We start from the raw sequence: 23,465 nt of genomic DNA on the forward strand, positions 1-23,465 counted from the left end.
ATAAAATCAAATCGTATGTTTTCCGAATGTGATTACTGATTACATTTTTTTTTTCTATGGCTTTTGTTTTCTTCTATGATTTCGCTTCAAGCCTTCATGCATATCCATTTGGGCAGGCCTAGTTAACAGCAAGTAGATTTAAGAGAAGTCAGAGCCGAGAGCGTATAACAAAACAGAACAATGGAAATGGCTCAGCAAGAAAATATGAAAGCATACAACTTAAAAACAAATCAATACAAAAAAGATTGAACAAGGAGAGGGAGAGAGATCCATTATAATTTTGTAATACATGATTTTCGAATCATGAATCAAACTAAATACCTAACATACAATATAAGAATATATGATCACCAAAACAAAACAAACACTCATTTTCTCTCAACGGGCTTCGTTTTGTTACAAGGGATGGTAAGGGACGTAGCCCAATAAGCCCGTGACGTTAGCCACAACTTCGTTGCATTTTGACAAAAGGTTTAGCATCTGTTGAGAGATGTCTCCAGCGCTAACTGCTGGGCTCGGACCACGGAAGTTTCCTAATGGTGGCATCGGAGGTTCCACATGGTCCACTGGTTTAATGGGAACTTGTGGTTTTGTGTATTGTGGAGGGAGTGGAAGAATTGGAGGCAATGTAGAAGGAGGAAGCTGTTGATGATGAACAATGTTTTGAAACTTCTTACTAACAAATTCCATAGCAACAGATGAAGAAGGTCCACTGTTTCTATTCGAGGTTGTTGTGACTGGTGTTGGCTCGGTGGTTGCTTTACTCGTGTTTTCTTCACCACCTAACATGAATTTGACTCTTACGTTTCCCCGGTTACCATTTCCATTGTTACTACTACTGCTCGGGTCATCAACTGGTTTCTTCAAGCAGGATTTGAGGTTGACGTTTGGTGGTGGTAAGATTGGTTGGTGAAGTGGCGGTGCTTCGTCGAGCCGCTGGCTCTGTGGTTCATCATCTTCCTTTGTGTTTTCTGGTTCACGAGGCTCGGCTTTAGGAGCATCCACATCACGAAGAAAGTACTTTACGTTCACGTTTCCAAATAGAGAGTTGTTTCCTGTTGCATATCGAAAAGCAGTTTGTGCATCGGCTTTGTACAGAAAGACAACACGGCAGGTCGATGATTTCCAGAAAACCCTAATGGCGGACTGATCTAACAGCCCGAAGCGACCAAACCTTGCTTTTAACAATGCAGCTGAAGGGAGAGATGTGTCAGGTGGGAATTTCATGACCAGCATTGTGGGCTCAACCACCTTAACTGATGGAGCCGGTTTCTTCCCGGTTTGAGCTCTGCCTGCTTTTGCTTGTACCGCACTGCTTTGCTCTCTAACTGGTTTTATATTATCCTTTGCTTCTCGACTGATCTTCTTCTCAGAAGCCATTGATTTCAACTGATTAGTTTTCTTCAGCTTCTTAGCTGATGGGTTTTCATCTTGACGATCAGAAGAGAGACGTTTTTTTCCAGCTTTTGATGGCTCTTCAGTTCTCTTCAGAGTCTTGACAGGTTTTGAGGGTTTCGTGTCTCTGGCATTTTCGACAGTAGCATCAGAGGAAGATATTGCCAAGCTCTTTTGGTAATTAAGTGAACGGAAGCGGAGAAAAAATTTCCTAGCAACTCCAAAAGAAGCAACTGATGAGCCATTGAAAGGATCAAGAGAGAGATCTTGAAGATGACTCAACAGCTGCGGCACATCGACTTCCATATAGGATTGGTAATGCGCTGAACCAAGCTGGGACAATTTCTTGGCCCCAGCTTCCCCAGAAGATAAAAACTTTCTCTTCTCTGGATGGTCAGACTGAGGCTCTTTCTTCTTTTTCTTTTTCTTTTTTGGCTCTAAAGAAGAATTCTCCAAGCCCATTTCAGTTGAAGATCGTTTGGCAACTTTGACTTTCTTGAGTACAGACCCTGTGGAACTCTTCCCTTTTGATGCTGAAGTATGAGACTCAAGCAGCGGCTGGAGAGAGGTTCCAGCTGATTTTAGATCTGTTCCAGCCTCTTCTTTAAGACTCACCATAGCTTCAGATTTCCCATGCTCTGGAGGTAGAGCAGTTCTTTCTACCATTTTCTCCCTTGATTCTTCAGCTAAACCCTTTTCTTCATCACGAGGAAGCTTTGAAACTGAACATTCTGTACCAGGAATAGCTGCACTTGAAGAGGCAAAATCCATGCTGACAATCCCAGACTGCTCATCTTTCATTGGAGTTTGAAGCGTTGGAGCTCTTCTCTGCAGCACCAAATCCCCGTCCAAAGGTCCATCAAATCCATGGATATGAGAAGCTGCTGAAGTTGCGTCACCTTGGCCAAATTGAGCAGACTTATCACCAGCTTCATCCCTTCGTTTGAGAAGATACTTGTCTTGCTTTTTAGAGTCGTTAATCTTTGTGGGTTTTTTTGAACTCTTCAAGTCACCTAGCGTTTCTGCTATGACCAGTGGGCCACTCAAGGGAGCTGGAAACATGAGAAATTGGAAAAACACATCAACCACCAAGAAAATAAACAATGAAGCATATAAGGTAAACGTATGCAGGACTCTCCATAGTAGAAAGAGGCGCATAATGGTTATTAGGCCATATCTTGCAATGCAGAGTTCAACATCAATGAAAGTTCGTGATTCTTTCAAGCATGCTAATGTAAAGAATACAACTTCAAAGACATGGATCCTAAAATCATGAGAAGAGAGGATCTAAAAGTCACCAAAACCACTAAGTCTCACATCTTTGTAACACATATGTTAGCTGTTTCGAGCCTGCCTTGTAAAATGATACATACAAAGCAAAGATTACACATAAATGGATGATTTCTGAAAAGTGACAATACCTCGAGGCGGTGCTCTATTATGAGGTTCAAGAGTAGTCATTGAAGTACGAGCAGATTTGGTCCCAAAGGCCTGTGCATAGGTTTCATCAAACTCCTCGAAGACTGCCTTGCGGAAAGCACAAACAACTGCTTTCTTCTTCATAAACTGTAGACCGTCAGAATCATAGTCTCGAGGGGCTAATGCCAATTGCTTCACAAACGAAAGGGCTTCAAGGGGTGAAAACTTATCCCTAGAATTCTTAATCTGGTCAGCAGAGTAAACGGCTTGAAGCTCGTAATCAGGCACATCAACAGCGAAATAATCCTCAACGTTACTAGGCCTGAAGTTAAAAGGATTCCGACATTTACAAGTCAAGCCAAGAGCTGACCTTCTACAGGCCTCATCCATGGCTTCCTCAACAGCCTTGAGAAAATGCTTAGAAACAGTCTGCTGAGATTTCTCCTCTAGATTGGGTTCAAAGGGAATAAGCTCAGCAGGATCAAACCAACCATAACTACTATCCCCAAAGAAGGCAACAAGAACATGGTCAATCCTCCTCATACGACGAACAGAAGGAGACGCAAAAGCTTCATTGAATATATGACCAGGCCACCAAGGATGAGACTTTACCTTTCCCCAAACCAAATCTCCTACTTGAAACCCATAACTCAATGCCCTCGATACACCAGAACCCATTTTCTCACTCGCAACATAGTCATCAAACTCGGATAAGAGAGACTTGTAATCCGTAACTCCTCGCTTCTCCAAATCCAGTGTCTTCTCATCAGCGTCGGAGCCAAGCTCACTAGACTGATCATCGGACACATCTTCTTCTTCTTCTTCTTCTTCTTTTTCATCTTCTTGTTTAAGCTCAGAGCTATCATCCTTATCAGTTAAAATATCCTCGCTTTTAATATCATATCCCTCACTCCCTATGAGACCATCTTTCTCCGATCTCTCACTCTCGGAAACCCTAGCATCATTTGTAACCGCCGAATCGAGCTCCATGGGTAAGGAAGCTGCAGCATCACCATCATCATTAATGGCTTCGCCGCTCGAATCAACAACACCAGAATCTTTAGGAGGAGTTGTTACCTTAGGATCCTGAATCGAATCCGTTTGTTGAGTAATCTGAGCATCATCGTTCATCACCGAAAGAGTAATCAATGGAGAGTTGTTACTACGAATCGAGAAGAACCCTAACGCAGCAGAGATTATTATTATCCGTATTTAATTTTGGTTTCTGGACAAGAAGACACAAGAAAATGAAACTAAATCATCTGATGAGTCTGATGAGAGAACGATGTCGATGATGATGATGATACAGACACAGCTACTAAATTAGATGTTAAAAAGGCTAAACTCAGCCCATAAAAATACATATAAAAGCCTGTTAAGTTAAGGCCGGGTTTAAAACCCAAATATCAGTACACTTAAAACGTAGGGTTTTGTATGTATCTCTGTGAGACGGCGTCGTTTGATCTAAAACCTGAAACAATCGCATCCTTCTTCTTCCTTACAAGCGCCGACTTCAATCTTTTTTTTTTTTTTTTCTCCTACGAATCTCATCAGCTTCAATCTCTTCTTCTTTGATTTTGCTGTCAGCTTTATCTCTATAGGGTACGTTTCTTATCCATGATTCGTTGTTCTCTAGCTTGAAAAGATGAGCCTTGAGAAATTTTTGCCATTTTCACATCTTGTTGGTCTTCTGGATTAAATAATAATAACTAGGGGGTATAGTTTCTGGTTTCTTCTATAAGCTTAGGAACTTGTTACAAGGGGTTTGTGCTTTGGTTTCTAGATACACTGAGTGGGGAGCGTTGTGATTGAAAGTTTCAGTCTTTGATTCCCTTTGAACTTATTATTAGGACATTGCTAGTTTGCTGTTTCAATGCCTTCAGTTTAGGTTAGGGACAAACTAGCTCCAAAGACAGATTTTTTTTTTTTTTTTTTTTTTTTTTTTTTCACATTGATTTGGATTTTCATATATGTTTATCTGATTTAAGTTGAAATGTGTTAAAAGACTGATTACTCTCTATCTCTCTCTCTCTCTCTCTCTCTTTGGCAGATTTTTTTGGATCTAAGTTTTGGAAGCATGGAGGTGCTTGATATTGATGCCCGAGCGGCTAAGCTAGGAATTGATTGGTCTCAGGTTAATATTGATTCCATCCAACTTCCTCCTGGACAAGACTTTGGGATCGAGAGGTGAGAGATTTTCCATTACATCTCTCTAGTTTTTCATATCTCCTCCTGCTTTGTTTTTCTAGAATGTTTGAAATTTGTGAATCCTAATTCTAATCTTGTGTTTATACAATGGGATGAATGAATGCTCTCTAGGCCTTTTGCTATTAGATATTTTTTAAAATTTGGTGTATTTTAGTCATAGTCTGAATCGGTTTTATCTCTAGCTTTATGGTGCAAAGCTCATTCTTGCTTATACAGATTATTTTAGAACGTATGAACAATGCAACTAATTCGTTATATACCTTATTTTTTTGGTGTGTGGTGGTTGTAGTGATGATGAAGCTGTTTACCACGATGACCAGTCAGAATTCGACACTGGATTCGGTAACATTATCGTGGTTGATCACCTCCCTGTTGTTCCCAAGGAGAAGTTTGAGAAACTTGAAGGTGTTGTCAAGAAAATTTACAACCAGATAGGTGTGATCAAGGAGAATGGTCTGTGGATGCCTGTTGATCCCGTTACCAAGATGACATTGGGCTACTGTTTTATTGAGTTCAATTCCCCTCAGGTTATTTATCTACAAGCAGTTTAATTAGCTTAATCTATCTGTTTAATTTGTTCTCAAGCAATAATAATGTAGGCCTCATATGTTTGAATACTTTATGTTTCTTAATAGAACTTATTTGTTCTCAAGGATAGCTTCGTCTCTATGTTAACTTGTCGAGCTTTGCTAATAGTTTGTCTCAATGCAGGAAGCACAAAACGCTAAGGAAAAGTCTCATGGCTACAAGTTGGACAAGTCTCACATCTTTGCTGTAAACATGTTCGATGATTTCGACAGGTTGATGAATGTGAAGGAGGAGTGGGAGCCTCCTCAGGCCAGGCCGTATGTCCCTGGGGTACGTTTACTTTTCATCATACTACTGACGGCAGTGTTTCTAATTCCCCTTGTACCTTGAAAACTTGTCTTGTAATAACTTCCACTATCTCTGTGTGATCACTTCTTTATTTTGTTTTTTCTCAGATTGATTCAGTTACTTCATGTGTTTGCCAGTTGCATTAGAGTTATGATCTGTTTACGCATTTGATGTATACTAATCAATAATTATAATCGCCGAAACTGTTGTTGCATGTTTATTTTGTTATTCAATACAGTCTTTTGAGGTGCTTGTTCTCGTTGCTTATATGGTGTTCATTTTTCAGGAAAATTTGCAAAAGTGGCTTACTGATGAAAAAGCCCGGGACCAGCTCGTCATTCGTTCTGGCCCTGATACAGAAGTTTTCTGGAATGATGCTAGGCAGAAGAATCCCGAACCTGTTCATAAACGTCCTGTAAGTTACTTAGATCTTCCTGTATATCTGCTATTTATTACTTGACTGATTAGAGTAATGTTATGTTACCATCATCTGAAATATTCGATGTTGTCCTCCTACGCAGTATTGGACAGAGAGTTATGTGCAGTGGTCTCCTCTAGGTACATACCTTGTTACACTTCACAAGCAGGGAGCAGCTGTTTGGGGTGGTGCTGATACATTCACGCGTCTCATGCGTTATCAGCATTCTATGGTTTGACTTTATTTTAATTGCTATCTTTGTACTTCCCGTTTTTCTCTGTTGGTCTGAATATTGACATCTTTTGGTGTTTCCGTTTTAGGTAAAACTAGTTGATTTCTCTCCAGGTGAGAAATATCTGGTAACATACCATAGCCAAGAACCAAGCAACCCGCGGGATGCAAGTGTGAGTGCATCGTTGCTTCTGTTCTTCCCAACTATTATTTGTATATGAGCAAAGGATTCTGATTTCTGTCAAATTTTCAGAAAGTAGAGATTAAGGTCTTTGATGTGAGAACCGGGAGGATGATGAGAGATTTTAAGGGTAGTGCTGATGAGTTTTCAATTGGAGGACCTGGTGGTGTCGCTGGTGCCTCTTGGCCTGTTTTCAGGTAATTTCTTTAGCTGCATGTCAGTTTCGTAAAAATAAGACAGTCGAAATCTATCCTCTTTTCCACTATAATGCACATTTGATGATATCTTGTAAACTTTTTCTGCAGATGGGCTGGTGGAAAAGATGATAAATACTTTGCCAAGCTTAGCAAAAACACTATCTCTGTTTATGAGACCGAGACTTTCAGCCTAATAGACAAGAAATCCATGAAGGTTGATAATGTTGTAGATATTTGCTGGTCTCCTACTGATTCCATCCTTTCATTGTTTGTTCCTGAACAAGGTGGTGGAAACCAACCTGCCAAGGTATGTTTATATATTTCTTATGTAAATGAAAAGCCCTGAATCATCAATCTGTTTCCGGTTCTCTGCCAGTTTTGTTATATTTACCCTATGATATCCCTTTTTTGCAGGTTGCTCTAGTCTCAATCCCTAGCAAAGTGGAGCTAAGGCAGAAGAATCTCTTCAGTGTGAGTGACTGCAAGATGTACTGGCAGAGTAGTGGAGAGTATCTTGCTGTCAAGGTTGATCGATACACAAAAACTAAGAAGAGCACATACTCTGGATTTGAGCTTTTCCGTATCAAAGAAAGGGATATTCCCATTGAGGTTCTTGAGCTGGACAACAAGAACGACAAGATCATTGCCTTCGCTTGGGAGCCCAAGGGTCACAGGTTTGCTGTAATTCATGGTGACCAACCAAGACCAGATGTCAGTTTCTATTCAATGAAGACTGCACAAAACACTGGAAGGGTTTCGAAGCTCGGGACTTTGAAGGCCAAACAAGCCAATGCCCTCTTCTGGTCGCCCACAGGCAAGTACATAATTCTTGCTGGGTTAAAGGGTTTCAATGGCCAGCTTGAATTTTTCAACGTGGATGAGCTCGAGACAATGGCCACAGCTGAACACTTCATGGCCACGGATATCGAATGGGACCCGACTGGAAGGTATTACTGTCTTAAAACTAAACCAGCCCATTGGTTGTTTCTGTTTGTTCTAACTGCTGATGTATTTTTGTTCTTTTCATTTATTTTCCAAGGTATGTTGCAACTGCTGTGACATCAGTCCACGAGATGGAAAATGGGTTCACCATATGGTCTTTCAACGGGAATTTGCTTTACCGGATTCTGAAGGATCATTTCTTCCAGGCATGTAACAAAAAAAAAATACTCGGGACTCACACAAGCATCATCCATTTTCTGATGTCTAACTAATTATTTGTGTATGGTTGGTTTACACAGTTGGCTTGGCGTCCAAGACCGCCATCATTTTTGACTGCGGAGAAGGAAGATGAGATAGCAAAGAACCTGAAGAAGTACAGCAAGAAGTACGAGGCAGAGGACCAGGACGTGTCTTTGCTGTTGAGTGAACAAGACAGAGAGAAGAGGAAGGCACTGAATGAAGAGTGGGAGAAATGGGTAATGCAATGGAAGTCTCTGCATGAAGAGGAGAAACTCGCGAGGCAAAGTCTTCGGGACGGTGAAGTTAGTGATGTGGAAGAAGATGAGTATGAAGCCAAAGAAGTTGAGTTTGAGGATGTTATTGATGTAACTGAGGAAATCGTTCAAGAGTCGATGTAAGTTTCTCGGTATCTTTTGTCGCCTTCTCTTATTGTTCTTCGGATCTCTTGTATGTTTTATTTAATCTGCGCTCTCTAAAAATCAAATGGAGACTTTTTGGTTCCTTGGATAGAGTTTTTGTTGTTATCAATTAAGTTTTCTTCATTACACTTTGTTTCCAATTTCATTGATTAATTAAGCATTTTAAACCGGGGGTGTAATGAAACTTTTGTAAACGAGGGGGAACAAATTAAAATGTTATCAGAGTTTTAATAAGTTCCCTACTAACCTATTAATAAGTTCTCTACTTTCTACATTAACGAGGGGGAACAAATTATTAAGTTCTCTACTTTCTACATTCTACTAACCTATGAGGTGGAATACTATCGAGTTTATTTTGGTTAAGGCCACAAATACAACAAAGACTTATTATAACAAAATATTTTAATATAACAAAGCTTAATCAGAGTAAAATTTGTTTGTGCTAACATTCTATAGCGACTAAAATAAAATACTCAAAAGCTATGAAAAAGCACCATCAAGTTTGCTTGTAGTGAATTGAATTGCAAACCTAATTGTTTCATTAATTTTCGTTGACTTTACCAAATGGAGCAATTAGGAGTTAAGTCAATGCTAACAATTTTCGTTAAACCGTAATCTTGGTCTTTGCTTGTATTGAACTCCTTGCCAGGAAAGAATAATGAAAAATAACTTTGAAATCACACTGTTACCATGGAATTCCCAAAATAATTTCCAATTGAACCACACAAAGATGAAATGTACCGCAATAAACGAGTGTTTGCCTGGGCAAGTAGCAGATTCTGTTCTTTAACCTTCTGAAAGTTAAATTTAAGTTCCTGCAGCTCAAGTAGCAGATTCTGTTCTTTAACCTTCTGAAAGTTAAATTTAAGTTCCTGCAGCTCACTTTTGACTCCACTGTATTCACAAAACAACAATAAGTATAAGCAACAAAATACATGTACACATTACTCACAAGTTTCATGATTTCAAACAAAGATTACTCTCTCTCCACGACGACTTTCATCAGTCTCACGTTTTCTTGCAAAAAAAAAAAACCAAGTTACTTATTGTTGTTTCGCACCTTTTTTATGTTTTTTTAATGCAAAACAATGTCGTTTTGCAGTTTAACGAATATTGTTACTTTGTTAGCGTTGATTGACTTATCAACATGTTTTATTTGGCAAATTCAACGAAATGTGATGATTTTAAAGAAAAGTCAATTAAACTTAGAAATTTTTAATTCAGCACAAGCCAAGTAGGAATATTTTTCAACAATTTTGGTACATTAAGATTTTTCTTTTTCATCACACTTTTCCGTTTTTATACATTTTTACTAGGTTTTTAATATTAAGTTTGTTTTCAAATATTTTGGCTTGGGTTCTTTATTGTGATATTAAATTGAGCGGCTGGTTTTAAAAACATTACATAGTTCAAGTAAATAGCTTTTTGCACACTTTTGTGCTAATAGCGAATTGTTTTAGGTTTATTATATTAGTGATACGACAATGCACATATATTTTATTTCTTATTAAATTTTATCCATAAAATAGAAATGTAAAAAGAAGAAAGAAAGAATTGAAAAATAGGACACTGATGTTCTTTTAATTTTCAATAATATATTTGATTGTATTAATTTGACTGATAGTCTTAAAAAAAAAAAAAATTATTTGACTGATATACATCTAAAACAGGTGATTCTTTGAATGAATTTCAGTGAGTACACTTCTACTGTTACTGTTACTGAAAATAATTAAATAATCAAAAGAAAAAAAATTGATCAAAAGTAAGCAAAAATCAAGAAAAACATAAGAAAAATATGAACAAAACATAAGTTAAAAAAAAAAAAATCATATTCAAAAATTAAGATGCTAAAACAAAATAAACGGATAGTAATTACCAACTACAAAAAAAAGGAAAGTAACAATATGATATGATGAAAAATTAACTCACATTACTTACTATTTCCATCTCTTTTATATAGTAAAAATGATCACAATTGACACACTACAACTTTGTTTTTGATAAGTACGATGAATTTGATTATCTTCATCATTTTCTCCTTTTGTGTGGTTGTTAATGGGTAAGAATATACTAACCATACTGTAACTCGAAAGGTAGGGAATGCAATCACATTAATCACATGCGAAATAACAAAGCTTCTAGTACATGTAAAAGTCATTTACAGACCTATAAATAAGCTGTTCAGACACAAGTCAAGAGACAATGGAGTGACTGTAGACATAATCATTGCAAGCATAACTGGAGGAGCACTTGTCTTGATAATGATTAGGTAAAAAAGACTAATATGCATGGTTTATGTTTATCAGCTCAAGAAATCTACTATGAAAAATGTTGAATATGGTATAACTGGGGATTTTCATAGGGTATTTATAAGAGGTGGTGCTCTTGCTGATGAGCCACACCACCAATGATTTTAGTGAGGATAGTATTATTATGGTAAGATGGGGAAAGACAATTAAAAAAAATCTAAACTAATTTGTATAACGTTTTTTCCAAACCCAAATACCTTGTATAAATCAACCTAAGATATCAAAAAAGTCAAAATTTAAACCTAAACTATGTCAAATATAGCTAATTTCAACATTTGATTAAACAATATTAATTAGCTATTTAACGGTGATGAGTCAGATGATTAGTGGCATACACAATTATTAATATTGCTATGTAATATTGTTATTACTCCATAGTCCAGGCATTATATTTACCAAGTTGTAGAAGTTAACAAGACAAATAGTTGATGAAGTATGGTGGTACTAAATGCGGGAAAAGGTTATATTTCACAGTGAACAATTTTGATCGTGCGTTTTCATAAACGAACGGATCAATAGTGCGTATTCCAAACTGAACAATCAAAAAAAATCAAATAACTACATGAACATTAATAATAACGACGTGTTTTTGGCCTTTGGGGATTCAAAATTTTAAAGAACGCAAAATCGTTTGTTTTAACTTTTAACATTTAGTGAGATTCACCGGTGCGTATCTGACGGACATAAACCAATACTTTACCAAATGAAATAAAGTAAATTTCTAAGTACTTTTCTTTTGTTTCGGTTTTGTAAACGAGATGTAAAAGTTTCGTGGTTTGAGCATGTTTGGGACTATTGTGTTTCTAAAACATACTATTTCGATGCCACATCATTGTCACGTTGGGCATCTTATCTAGTCAGTAGAATGAACTGTGTTAATAAGCACTATTATAAAAAAGTTCAGGTAGCTTATTTGAATTTTTTGATTGTTAGTTTTGGAATACGCACTGTTGATTTGTTTGTATATGAAAACACTCGATTGAAATCGAGGAGTGTAAAAATAGGCATTTTTCCCTACTAAATGCTATATTAATTACCAATACAATAACAGTAACAGTAACAGAACTACACACAAATCAGCAGAGCATATACATAACTTAGTTTGACCTATTTAGAACTTAGTTTCAGTAAGAACCATCCATGCCGGAGAAGGAGACACTTTAATTTTTTTAACTTTTCTAAAAGTAAAGACTGATATTGAATAAGAGATTAGAAATGACAAAAGAAGAAGTACCGGAAACAAAAAAAAATTCATGGAGAATCATGTTTTAGGCGGAGGAGTTCCAGCAAGCCAACCCCAGACGCCACCTGAGCTCTGTTGTTTGGCGTTCGTGGCAGCAGCTTGTTCAGACGCAACGGCTCTTTGACGTTGGAGGAGTTCGAGTTCCTTTTGAAGTGTTTCCATATTCTGAAGCTTTTGTCTTACCTCTGCAACTTCAACCTGCGGACCGAGTTTTGTTAGGATTTGGTCAACATGGGATCAGAGGAATGTTTCACCATCTCGAGGTTCAAATATCAAATCCGGAACTTACGATTTGGCCTATAAAATGGAAAGAAAAGTTGACGTTTCTAAGTGAAAGGTCTAGATACCTCTAGTTTGAAACACCTTGATTGTTCTGCTGCAAGTTGACTTCGCACAGATTGAACTTCCTATAGATGAAATACCAAAAATGTTGACACAACAAAAAAAAATTCTCCAAGAAATTCTCAACTCATACATCTTGCTTACTAGTAATGTCTGTTTACACATTAGTCTCGGTAAGAACCAGTTTTCAGAAAATCAATTACATGATTGTGTTCTGTTGGCTTTTTAGATTTTGTAGAAAAAAAAGAAAGGACAAGAGAGATTCATGAAGGTAATAATAATATTGTTACCTTATACAGCTCTGTATTCCGTGTGTCTATCTCGGCTAACTCTTCCTTTAGTTGGAGAGTTTGTATCTTCTCTTTGTTGAGTGATGCTTCCAGTTCTCCCTTCTCTGATTTAAGGACTGTGATAATGAGTTCACTTTTTCCTTCAACCTAACGATTTAGTAGTATCCAAAATACAAAGAAGAAAAATAAGAGATGCAATGTGAATTTGTGATCATCTTAGTCTATTTTGATATTCACACTGAGAAAAATCTGACGAGAAAGATACCTTTGATCTAGAGTTAACATTATCCATGACAATTTCCCTTACTCTGCTTTCTTGGCTCACCTCAATCTCAGACTCAATATCTCTAGTTGTAGCGTTATTAACAGCAGAAAAAGTATCTGGCACAGGAGAAGCTCCCATAATTTTGGATTTCAAGCTTGATTTGTGGCTTGGTTTGAAAACATTCACCTGATTCACAAAAAAAAAAAAGAGAATTAACAACCGAGTTATAAACCAAATCAGGACAAAATGTATTTATGGGTACCTCGTTGTTGTAACTTCCATTGTATCCACCAAAAGCGACGATTACATCTTCGCCATTGTATGAGCTCACAACTAAACTCAATCCCTATCATCAAAGGAACATTTGCAGCTTGAAAAGGAAATCACAAATGAAGTGTTCCGAGACTTCTTATATGGGAAAAATGAAATAGGTGGTGTTTTTTTTTTTAACTACCTCGCTAGCAAGAGGTACACGTCCTTGAACTGAAGTGACTACTGACCACGCAAGAGTTGACATATTTAATACAACAGTCTCAGATGCCCCTGTGGCAAAGTACCAGGAAGAGTCACAATTAATCACACTGTACAAAGAAAACGAAACAACTATCAAGCTTTTCCCCAGGAAAAAGTTCCACTATGTAACATAAAGAGCAACATGCAGAGATCAAAACGCAGGGAAGAGAGAGTTTTCGAAGGAAAAAATGTAGAAACATGCCGCTTTTGTTATCTCCACCACCAACAATATACCAATTTTCCCCAATTGTCACACCAGCGTGTCCAGCACGTGGAGTTGGTGCTTCACCTTGTTGTGTATGTTTTGACCACTCCATCTATAAAATGGAACAGAATCTGTCAAAAATCTGATAAAGAACGTTACTAATTAAAACAAAAGAAGCTTGCCATACGGTTTGCAGATCAAGGACGTGCAGATCATCAAAACAAGTTGCTTGTGATCCTCCACCAAAGATTAGAAGGTAACGCTCAGCGTGCACTGCAGCAGCATGATCAGACCTTGGAGTTGGAGGAGAACCCCTGCAAATTGGCAGCACTTTAATTCAACTGCTGATCTTTCATTGATAACTAAGATATGAATTGTAGTTAGTTGGCAGCTTTATAAAATTTCCACTTCCTGAATTTATAATCTAACCTTCAAACAGACCTAACTTATTCAAAAGTGAGAATAAAATGCAGAAGCTTCATAAGATCTTACACGGCATCTATCTCATCCCAGGTCATGGTATCTAGATGAAGTATATGCAAATCGTTCAGAAGCGATTTCTTTGCATCCTGGCCACCAAATATCACCAAGCTTTTTCCCACAAGGGTCGCTGACTGACCTCCACGCGAAATCTGCGAGCAAAAGAAAGAGAGAGAATGATAAAAGTAGTATCAATTTTAGCAGCTAAAGTACATGCTCAATTTCCTATATCATTAAGGAGATCAATAAATTGGGTTCAGAATGCAACTTAATACATGAATATATGACGAAGGACGAAGGAGAGCAACTTTTCATTTTCTCTTCCAGATGTTCTCAAAAAGTTTTACTACTACATCGGAATATAACCCATATAAGTATGGAGAAAATAAGTATTTACCGGTGGCTTCCCGTATGTCTTTAAGATTGACCATGAACAGCTATGCAGATCAAATATCTTCACTGAGATGAGAAAACAGAAGAAAAACTGATATACAAGAATTGTATCCTCCAGAGAATAACTTACTAAAAAGTGTTTTTTAACTCTTACCTATCATGAATTCTAAAGGATCCTTTGTATGACCACCGACAGACAAAAGCTTGTTTTCCCATGGTATCTATGACAAACAAAGAAGGCCAGCGTGAGGAAAGAACTGTACTGTTCTCCAAACCTGCCCATGATATATTTCAAGGCTCGAAAACAAAAATGCAAGTTAAAATACTAACCAAAGAATGACCAGCACAGTGAGTTAGTTTTGCTGGAGATGAAGTTTCCTGTGATTCAGTCACAACCTTGGTTTCAGCTCTTGACCAAGTCCATTTTTTTAAATCTAGAACCTGTATTAGAAACAACATTCACAGAAGACATACTTCCGAATTGTCAGCAGACGTACCACAAAAATAATGGGACAAGGTTCTCGAAGGTAGGTAAAAATGAAACCAATTATCTCAATAGACCAGTAACTGCTGTCAAAAAGAACGCTATTAGTTGCTTACATGAAGATCACCTAGATAACGCCCGTTGTAGTTTCCACCATATATATACATCTTGTCTTGAATAACCGCTGCTCCATGCTGCAACGAATATAATAAACAAGAATTAGAAAGAGAGAAGATACATGGAAAGATCGTTTTCTTGCATGTTACACGACAGAGTGAAATCAAGTATTACCTCATACCGAGCTTTTGGTGGCTGACCTGATGTTGGTGGTGCAGTCCACTGATTATACACAGAAACAGTATTTGAGTCTTCCAAAACAATATCTTTATCTTGGGTTTCCGTCAAGCGCCCATCCTCGGTAGAAATCGTCTTTGTCTCACCAAATGAAGTTCCACTCTCAAAACTAGGCTCAGCCTTTGTGCTCTGCGGACAGAGAATCAATTTAGTAAATGAGTAAGATACTTCTCTTTAGGAAAGGAAAGACAAGCTTGAACCGAGACATAGAATGGTGTTATATACAAGGATCAAACAATTCAGACAAGGCATTGGTATCTTGGTAGCAATTCATACAAAAACTGAAATTAGATCCTATGTGTAGGTGAGATGAAAGTGCTTGATTTGGGATCCAGAACTCACATTGATTTGGAATTCTACAACAGGCTCTGAAACAGAGTTAGATACCCTTGGATACCAACCAGGATCTTCTTCCTTTTTACATACAAGTGAGAAATAAGAAGAAATTAGCCTATGATCAACAAGTTAAAGAGAAATGAGCATAAAAATCCTCTGTTGGTTACCTCTAAGATTTTCACAAAGAGACGCATTGCCTCAATGGAGGGCATGGTTCCAAGCCCCTGCCAACTAGTAAACATGTACTTCTATTTAGAAAATTTACAAGGACCACGTTCTGTGCTTACTTTTCATAGAAGATATCCTTAAAAGGAAACGAAGTCAGCAATGTAGATATGTCTCTTTTTTTATAATGGCATTCTCTAAGAATATGAGTTTCCCTGAGATGTCTCACCAGCAATTTGCATGCATGCTAAAATCAAGGTAGCTGTTTCATTTATCCCCCTTGGATGGAAATACTAAGTCCCACATTTCTACATACTCTCTAACATCTTACATCTACAATACTTGTTTCTGTAGCCCTAAATTCATTAGACATTTTAATCCTTGTACTCAAGATAGCAGAGTTATTGTTTGACAGAGACAAAAAGAAGGGAAACTAACCTTTTCCATTTGCTTAGCTCTACAGGATTCCACGCACTAGGTTTTGGAATACTGCAAGGTCCTAGCGTAGCCTGTTTAATTACATGTCAAGGCAAAAAAATTTTCAAAAATCAAAATTAGTAAAGCATCTTTTTATCACAAGGATGATCAATAAATTCTCATCTTCTTCACCAAGAACCAGTGGATTTGCCAACAACAATTATACGACCCTGAGATTTTCATTCATAGCAATGTGGGATCAACTCCCAAGTAAAATCACTTGTATTAATTGTTCCATTTCTATGTCAGCATTTTCGTCTAGAGATAGTACCAACATTTGATTCATATCTATTTTGTTGCAAAATTGGTTTAAAATCAGCAGATCTCTCTCTGTTTTTTTTTGGGAATTGGGATCGACGGACCTGCTGGTGCAACGCGTAGAGAAGCAAAGCGGTATCGTTGGAGAATTTGGAGCTGAGTTGTTGTTTCAACGACGACGAAGATTGAGATCCGTCGACGAGGCCGACGTAAGATGCGGCGGTGTAGAATCTCTCCGGGTAAGAAAGGCCAGAGCTCGCTCTCACCATGTGAGCCATTTTGTTCCGTTGATCGGAGGAGATTTGAAGAAGAAGCCAAAAGAAAAAAAAAAGCAACAGTTTCACTACTATTAATCAGCGTCTTTGTTTATATATTATTAGCGTCAAGAACACCAAGGACATGTTGCTATTAATTAGCGTCTTTTGTTTTATTTTATGAACAAAGACAGAAGTAAGAAAAATACTTAGGTTCACCACTAGGGGTGAACCTCTCCATTCACCCCCTTTTCTCTCAGCCAATCAGAATTTTCCATTTAATATTTCATTTAAAAAATAAATCAAAATTAAATTAAAAAGCAAATCAAATTAAGGAAACAAATTCTGTATACTTTTAATTAAGGAAATTTAAATATTGGATTGGTTTAGATTTTTAAAATTAGAATAAAATTATATGTCGGTTTGGGTTTACAAATGAAGTGGTTAGGGTTTAGATTTTACAACTAAAACGAAATTATATGTCGGTTTGGGTTTACAAATGAGGTGGTTAGGATTTAGATTTTACAATTAGAATGAAATTATATGTCGGTTTGGATTCACAAATGGGATGGTTAGGGTTTAGATTTTACAAGTAGAACAAAATTATATGTCGGTTTGGGTTCACAAATGAGATGTTAGGGTTTAGATTTCACGATTAGAACAAAATTATATGTCGGTTTGGGTTCACAAATGAGATGGTTAGGGTTTAGATTTTACAAGTAGAACGAAATTATATATCGGTTTAGGTTCACAAATGAGATAGTTAGGGTTTAGATTTTATATATGTCGGTTTGGGTTTATTCAAGAGCGGTTTAATTTTTTTAATTTTATAATAATATATACATATTTTATTTCCTTATTTTATAAGGGGATGAATGGAGAGGTTCACCCCTAGGGGTGAACCCAAGTATTTAATTTATTAGCTTACGAGAAATTATAATGATCAGGCTTGATCTTGATGCATGCAAAATATAGCTAACATGTCGGCTTAAACTTACCCTTCATCATATCTTTATAATGCTACGTCAGGAACAGAACATGCATGAGCCTATCCATCTCTTATGTGATTTGATTCAACACATGTCTATATAGTACCTAAGCAGCCCATATAACTGTCCCAACTCACTCCAATTATCGAACCAGAATAAGGTTTGCAACCCACTGTTCATTTTTTTTTTTTTTTATCTTACAACCAGAATGACTGTTGACTGATACAATATTACTTTTTCACAGTGATCTGTGTATCTAACCATCATGATCTGTGTATCTAACAAACCATTTGGAAGATTGTTGTGTACTCCCGAAACTTAAAACTTAAATGGTAGTTTTGAATTGGGTTTAAAGGTTTCATCGACATCTTCAGAATAAACAGACTTTTTGTGTTGACATAAACTTCCAATATGAGATTATTCAGATCTGTTCAATTTTACTAGTAAGAACAACAACATGGGGAGAGGATTTTCTCATTTAATAAGATTAAAACTAACCAACGTGCCAAGGGAAAATTGCAAATGGCACAAGGAGGAATTTAACCTATCGGTGCCTCGTTTGGTGTAGCACTGGAGCTCCTGTGTGACTTGTGCTTTGACCTCTTCTCCCGTTTCTTACTACTCCTGAGGAGATTGAATAGAGAAGAGCGTCAATTGCAACTATGAAATATGTAAAGTGGTTAAAAGATTGAAAAGTAGAAAGGTTCATGTACTCGTCATGTGAGGAACTATGGCCTAGGCAAGATTTTAGCTTCCGGTTAATATGCTTCATGTCCTTGTCAGTTGGGCAGTTGTAGTTCTTTACCTGAAAAAAAATAGAGAGAGCATATAGCAAATCTGCCTTTTAGATATGGTAGTTTCTTGTGACAAAAAAAGAAGAAGAAAAAAGATATGCACGTTTCATTGTTCTGTGAAAATTTGTAAGTTAGTGCATACCAAATATTCAATGTCATCAAGTAACTTTGTAAGCTCTGAAGTCGTGTGCTCAGAGTTTGGTTGAGAAACAATGTTCTCTAGGTACCTGCACCAAATGCAGTTTAGTTGAAAATCCAACCTATTGAATATCATCGCAGGTTCTCTTAAGCCAAATGGTTTGTTTAGAGGCCAAGGAGATTGAAAATCATCGAGATGGATATAGAAGAAGAGAAATAACCTATCAAAGTCGATCACTCGAAGAGCCCCATTTGCAATACGTAAAGACGCCAACGCCAACTGCAAGGACACACATCTAACAATTGAGAAATAATTCAACACTTTGTGATACTTGTATTGTTACATATACGCCAAAAGAAACAAAACTGCTGAAAGAAGGTACATGGTAAGTCTTTTAAGATAAGCTAAACTACTAAACTATATATATTAGTCAACGCAGTTTTCACCTATATATCTGTAAAAGAGAAAACAAAAAACCATCACGTCTTGAGTAGGGGTGTCAACCGGGCTGGCCCGGCCCGGCCCGAAACCCGTAAAGCCCGCATATGTTTGAGCTCGGCCCGGCCCGGCCCGAAATATTTCCGAGCCTATATTTCAAAGCCCGAGCCCGGCCCTAACAGGGCTACAGGGCTTTTCGAGCTTTTTCGGGCTTATCTTACCGATCAAAAATTCAAACTTATAAGCCTAAAAAAACAGTATTTGAAGGTGCACTATAAAACAAATCAATCAAAAATTTAATAACTTATCTATATTCACTACAACCAACTTAATTTAATAGAAAAGGTTTAAAACTAAATAAAATTTTGATACTTTAAGCAAATAAACTAATATATAATTCATATAAAATATCATTAATAAAAATCTTAAAGTATTAAGTATGGCTATTAAGTAAATATGAAAACTATGATTAGAGTTTAAAACTTCATTTACAATAAATTGTTAATCAAATATTGCAATCAAACAAAAATATTAACAAAAATGTAAAAATATATTTGTTAGAGGGCTTTTCGGGCTGGTCCGAGCCCGGTCGGGCTAAGCCCGAAAAACCCTACAGCCTAAACGGGCTGAGCCCGAAAGGCCCGATTTTTTCTGGACATATATTTTTAAGCCCGAGCCCGATGTTTTTCAGGGCTGGGCCGGGCCAGCCCGCGGGTTTTAGCCCTAATTGACATGCCTAGTCTTGAGTAGCATATTTGAGCGTTACTGAAATATGCCAAACCATGAGTTCAACTAGATTCTTTGATGAGTTATTAATTTATTATGTATCTTCAATCTGATTCAAAAAAAAAGAAAGCAAGGGAGACAAAAGAAAGTATCATGCCACCTGGCCAGGAGGAAAGAGGAGTGGAGCATCTGTGAGGATAACTTTATCAGCTACTGCTGTCGCAGCTTCGAGCAAACTCTGCAGAGTACTTGAAACGTTATGCCAGTATGAGAAAATGAAACTTTAGTAAGGCCCGAAAGTAAAACGACTTGCAGTTATGATCCCAAGTTCAGTTACACATGTTAAAAAACTTAGTAAAGGTTAAGGGAATATTAATAGATTATACCTTCAATTTTTGGATTTCATCATCTCTAACTTGAAGAAATTCCTAGAAGATGATAGGATGATGTCACTTTTCGAAACAACATGAAGTGTAACAAGAATGAAAAATTACACACACCGAATGAAAGTATTAAAAAGCTTCAATTTCCTATTATGGTTCACCAACTTCTTTCGTTGAAGATAACATTTTCAGAATTTTGCTTTTGCAACAACATAATTTTCAATCAACTCAATCAGAGTCTCGTGACGATATAAGAAAAGCTACAAAAATTTAGACGGGCAGATTTACCTCCATGTTGTTGACAAAACCTTCGATTGCACGATACGGAGCATAAACAATCAGATCAAATTCCAAACTCTGCACATAAAGTTAATCTAATATGAACAGAAGAATAGTGAAAGAACAAGGATAAATAAACAGAGGGAAGTTGCAACAGATTAAATGATTCATATCATGCCTGAAGAACAGCCATCTCATACTTGAGAATTATGAGGTGATCTTGATTAATCCCTTTTCCTATTTCCTCAGCAGATACATGATTCTCCTCTATTTTACAAGAGGCATACACACAGGTTAACCTGTTCAAGGAAAGGCAACAATTAGTCTAAATTTTACAACATTGGATCAAAGGGAAAGAGACTGTCAGAGATACAAAATGCTTAACACAATTTGATAAATAAAACTTTTCAAACTATTATCTTAGGAAAAAGTAAAGCATTTGACCATTTTAAGGATTTAGAAGAACCATACATTATTTCTTTTGGATGATGTTGCATAACAGACCATTGCAGATAAAATCTTTTAAAGTATTGAAGGGCAGTTGCCTGCAAAATATTAGAAAGAAAAACATGAATACAGAGAGAAGTAATATATTTTTAACTTGATATAAACTTGTATCTCAAAGAGGAGTAATGCACCTGAATCTTGTGAGGAAATTTGAAGGCACTGCACACTTCTTGGACCTTTGCCTAATAATATGCTCTCATGAAGCGTTCTTCATCAACGTTCATAGGCTTAAGCTTTTTATCAGCTGAGAGTAAAGCAGCAAAACATAACATACTTAACACTTGGACTAACAAAGCTATAATGATATGTATGAAGATATTGAACGAACCATGCATAAGAAAGAAAAAAAAAGTTAACCTTGATCACCTGCATCAAGTTTATCTTTAGGATATGTTAGTGATCCACTGGCATCTACTTCAACTCGTGTTGTTCCACACTAAGAATAAAAATTAAGTTAAAAATCTAACATGAGTAGAGACAAAGTTCAATATCAAGACAGTTGCAGCACACAGACCTTATCCAGCATTTGCACTGCCCTCTGGTTAGCAGCTTTATATCTCTCCGCCTAGAATGACAACATTACAGCTTAGTTGCAATACCATATATCTACACAAGAATTAAAGATAATAACAATAGGCACGGGTAATAAAGTAACAAGAGTTCAAAATGCTCGGTCTAAGCCTCTAATGATGGAATAATCAGACTCTCTTGCGTCAAACAAAAGAAGCCCTTTAAATAATCTCTGTTGAACAATGAACAAGGAACAGTTTCACTTCCATTTAGCTTCACATTATTAGCCCAAGCAAAACAAAAAAAAACACACACAGACAAAGGTAATCTATAGGATGCAATCAAAGCAAAGTAAACCCTGAAGATGGATGAACAAAAAGTTGTAAAATTTAATGAAAAGCTGATTATAACAAGGGATATCGTAATTGCTTCTCTTAAACCAAAAAAAAGTGATCAGAAGAAGGAGAGAATGGGAAAAAGAAAGCAGATTACCAGTTTCTGGGGAGTGAAGATCCACTTGGCTCGTTGTGTTGATGTCTGGAAATCCGCCATTCTGCTCCCCCAACGAGTTCCAATATTTGCCACAAGGAGGCGAATACACAAAAAAACAAAAAAAACAAAAAGAAGGGATGAGGGATTCAGTGGGAGGACCGCCTCAATGAAACATACATGTACTATATGCGTTCTTCTCCGAGACGAGACGGTAGAGCCAGATTATGCCTAATTACAGATTTTGTATTCGCTGGTTGTGTGTGCCTCGCTCGCTCGCTCGGAGAAGAATCTTCCGGCTATACATACTACTTGGCAGTACAAAACGACATCGTTGGTCAAAAGCAATAACCCTAAGTGATACCCAAATTTAAATTTAAATTTTAAATTTAGATCAATTTTTCAATATCATATATATATATATATATATATATAAATAAGGTTTCACTCTCTTCCTATTGGCTGATTTTCATTTGATATTTTTTCTTTTTCATATTTTATTTTATTTTTCTTTATATATCACAATTACAAATCCATAATTACAATATTACTTGCTACTAAATGCCCATATAATTTATTTTGAAGTTAATTACCCACTTACCACCATTATGATTTTTTCTAATTGATTATGTCACTATTATGATTCTTTTTTTTTTAAAACTCATTTAAAAAAAAACTCATAATCTAGAGAAATCTTATTTATTATAAATAGTTGATTCTACCTATCATAAACCAACCACAGAATTATATCAAGTAAAAATAAGTCGCTTCGGAAAAACTCTCTCTCTGAAAGCGCCGCTTCTATAGTAATCGTTTCTCGATCTCCATAATTTCTGGCCGGCGCTGGTTTCTCTGGCGTCAATTTCTCTTTTTGTATAGTTTTTTAGTTAATTATCTTGGCATATCCGGTTTTCAACTCCCCATCATTTGCTCCATTGGAAAGACGGTGTGGACAGATCTGAATCCGACAACTTTCCTGGCACCATTCTCGACATGTGTGGTGTTTCATCACACCCAAAATTCACCGGGAGTCTTCCATTTGAGTCGGAAAAGGGTTGTGTTGTTGTTTCGTCTCTGTCGCGGTTGGAATTTTCTTCAAACTCACGTTTTCATTCTCTTCTTCTGGAAGAGTGTATTTCTGACCTTACTCAAACCACAGCCCAAGAGTAATTGTGTCAGTCTCTTTCTATCTCCGATTGATGGTTGCCGTTTCATCTCCCATATAGTTTCTGTTCAATCTAATTTGGATATTTACTACATGAGAAACATATATCAAATTAAGATTTGGGATCCTGGAGTAACCTTTGGTGATTCCAT

The 23,465-nt window shown here is 36.9% G+C and overlaps 3 protein-coding genes and 1 pseudogene across 6 annotated transcripts in view; 1 reads left to right on the top strand and 3 right to left on the bottom strand.

Annotated features, from left to right (window-relative positions):
* Positions 1 to 201: 201 nt before the first annotated feature.
* LOC104772645 (PWWP domain-containing protein 1) overlaps positions 202 to 23,465 on the bottom strand; it is a 94,594-nt gene continuing 71,330 nt past the window's right edge. The window contains exons 2-4 of one of the 2 annotated variants that reach the window (XM_087504746.1): positions 3,892 to 4,085; positions 2,817 to 3,815; positions 202 to 2,447 (exon numbers count right to left, since the gene is read on the bottom strand). In XM_087504746.1, coding sequence (XP_087360872.1) covers positions 397 to 2,447; positions 2,817 to 3,804 — 3,039 coding nt within the window. In that variant the 5' untranslated portion in view covers positions 3,805 to 3,815; positions 3,892 to 4,085 and the 3' untranslated portion in view covers positions 202 to 396. Of the gene's footprint in view, positions 2,448 to 2,816; positions 4,086 to 23,465 lie in introns of both variants that reach the window. The other variant, XM_087504745.1, reaches the window with a different exon arrangement.
* On the top strand, positions 4,209 to 8,693 carry LOC104772647 (eukaryotic translation initiation factor 3 subunit B). The gene is made up of 12 exons (XM_087504749.1): positions 4,209 to 4,416; positions 4,865 to 5,001; positions 5,312 to 5,549; positions 5,734 to 5,880; positions 6,185 to 6,313; positions 6,420 to 6,548; positions 6,637 to 6,720; positions 6,801 to 6,925; positions 7,034 to 7,232; positions 7,340 to 7,872; positions 7,965 to 8,073; positions 8,167 to 8,693. The coding sequence occupies exons 2-12, from the start codon at positions 4,892 to 4,894 to the stop codon at positions 8,503 to 8,505; spliced, it is 2,142 nt and encodes a 713-aa protein (XP_087360875.1). The 5' UTR covers positions 4,209 to 4,416; positions 4,865 to 4,891; the 3' UTR covers positions 8,506 to 8,693.
* LOC104771200 (acyl-CoA-binding domain-containing protein 5) lies at positions 11,843 to 17,086 on the bottom strand. Of its 2 annotated transcripts, none has more exons than XM_010495692.3 (18): positions 16,745 to 17,086; positions 16,344 to 16,414; positions 15,908 to 15,971; positions 15,747 to 15,818; positions 15,342 to 15,533; positions 15,167 to 15,244; positions 14,897 to 15,007; positions 14,721 to 14,787; positions 14,571 to 14,632; positions 14,186 to 14,325; positions 13,881 to 14,007; positions 13,691 to 13,805; positions 13,430 to 13,518; positions 13,238 to 13,321; positions 12,976 to 13,161; positions 12,711 to 12,857; positions 12,426 to 12,485; positions 11,843 to 12,276 (listed from the first exon to the last, which is right to left on the bottom strand). In XM_010495692.3, exons 1-18 carry the CDS (start codon positions 16,916 to 16,918, stop codon positions 12,097 to 12,099), a joined length of 2,019 nt encoding a protein of 672 aa, XP_010493994.1. In that variant the 5' UTR covers positions 16,919 to 17,086; the 3' UTR covers positions 11,843 to 12,096. The 2 variants fall into 2 exon arrangements, with proteins under 2 accessions (XP_010493994.1, XP_010493996.1); XM_010495694.3 differs by having other exon boundaries at positions 15,908 to 15,964; positions 16,745 to 16,982.
* Positions 18,269 to 22,465, bottom strand: LOC104771201 (cyclin-H1-1-like; annotated as a pseudogene). The gene is made up of 13 exons (XR_015592706.1): positions 22,152 to 22,465; positions 21,664 to 21,714; positions 21,507 to 21,585; positions 21,281 to 21,393; positions 21,114 to 21,187; positions 20,821 to 20,941; positions 20,652 to 20,720; positions 20,367 to 20,408; positions 20,141 to 20,218; positions 19,037 to 19,095; positions 18,820 to 18,904; positions 18,597 to 18,688; positions 18,269 to 18,507 (listed from the first exon to the last, which is right to left on the bottom strand). The product of XR_015592706.1 is annotated as a cyclin-H1-1-like (transcript).

Source organism: Camelina sativa, chromosome 20 (assembly GCF_030686135.1).
Source record: "Camelina sativa cultivar CO46 ecotype springtype chromosome 20, ASM3068613v1".
NCBI classification, from domain to species: domain Eukaryota; kingdom Viridiplantae; phylum Streptophyta; class Magnoliopsida; order Brassicales; family Brassicaceae; genus Camelina; species Camelina sativa.

Coding starts and splice junctions, on each gene's coding strand:
- LOC104772647 (XM_087504749.1), top strand. CDS start 4,892: ATGGAGGTGCTTGATATTGATGCCCGAGCGGCTAAGCTAGGAATTGAT. Junction 5,002..5,311: donor CAAGACTTTGGGATCGAGAG/GTGAGAGATTTT, acceptor TGGTGGTTGTAG/TGATGATGAAGCTGTTTACC. Junction 8,074..8,166: donor TGAAGGATCATTTCTTCCAG/GCATGTAACAAA, acceptor TGGTTTACACAG/TTGGCTTGGCGTCCAAGACC.
- LOC104771200 (XM_010495692.3), bottom strand. CDS start 16,918: ATGGCTCACATGGTGAGAGCGAGCTCTGGCCTTTCTTACCCGGAGAGA. Junction 15,972..16,343: donor GAGCTAAGCAAATGGAAAAG/GTTAGTTTCCCT, acceptor CATGTTTACTAG/TTGGCAGGGGCTTGGAACCA. Junction 14,633..14,720: donor TCCTTTAGAATTCATGATAG/GTAAGAGTTAAA, acceptor TTCTCATCTCAG/TGAAGATATTTGATCTGCAT.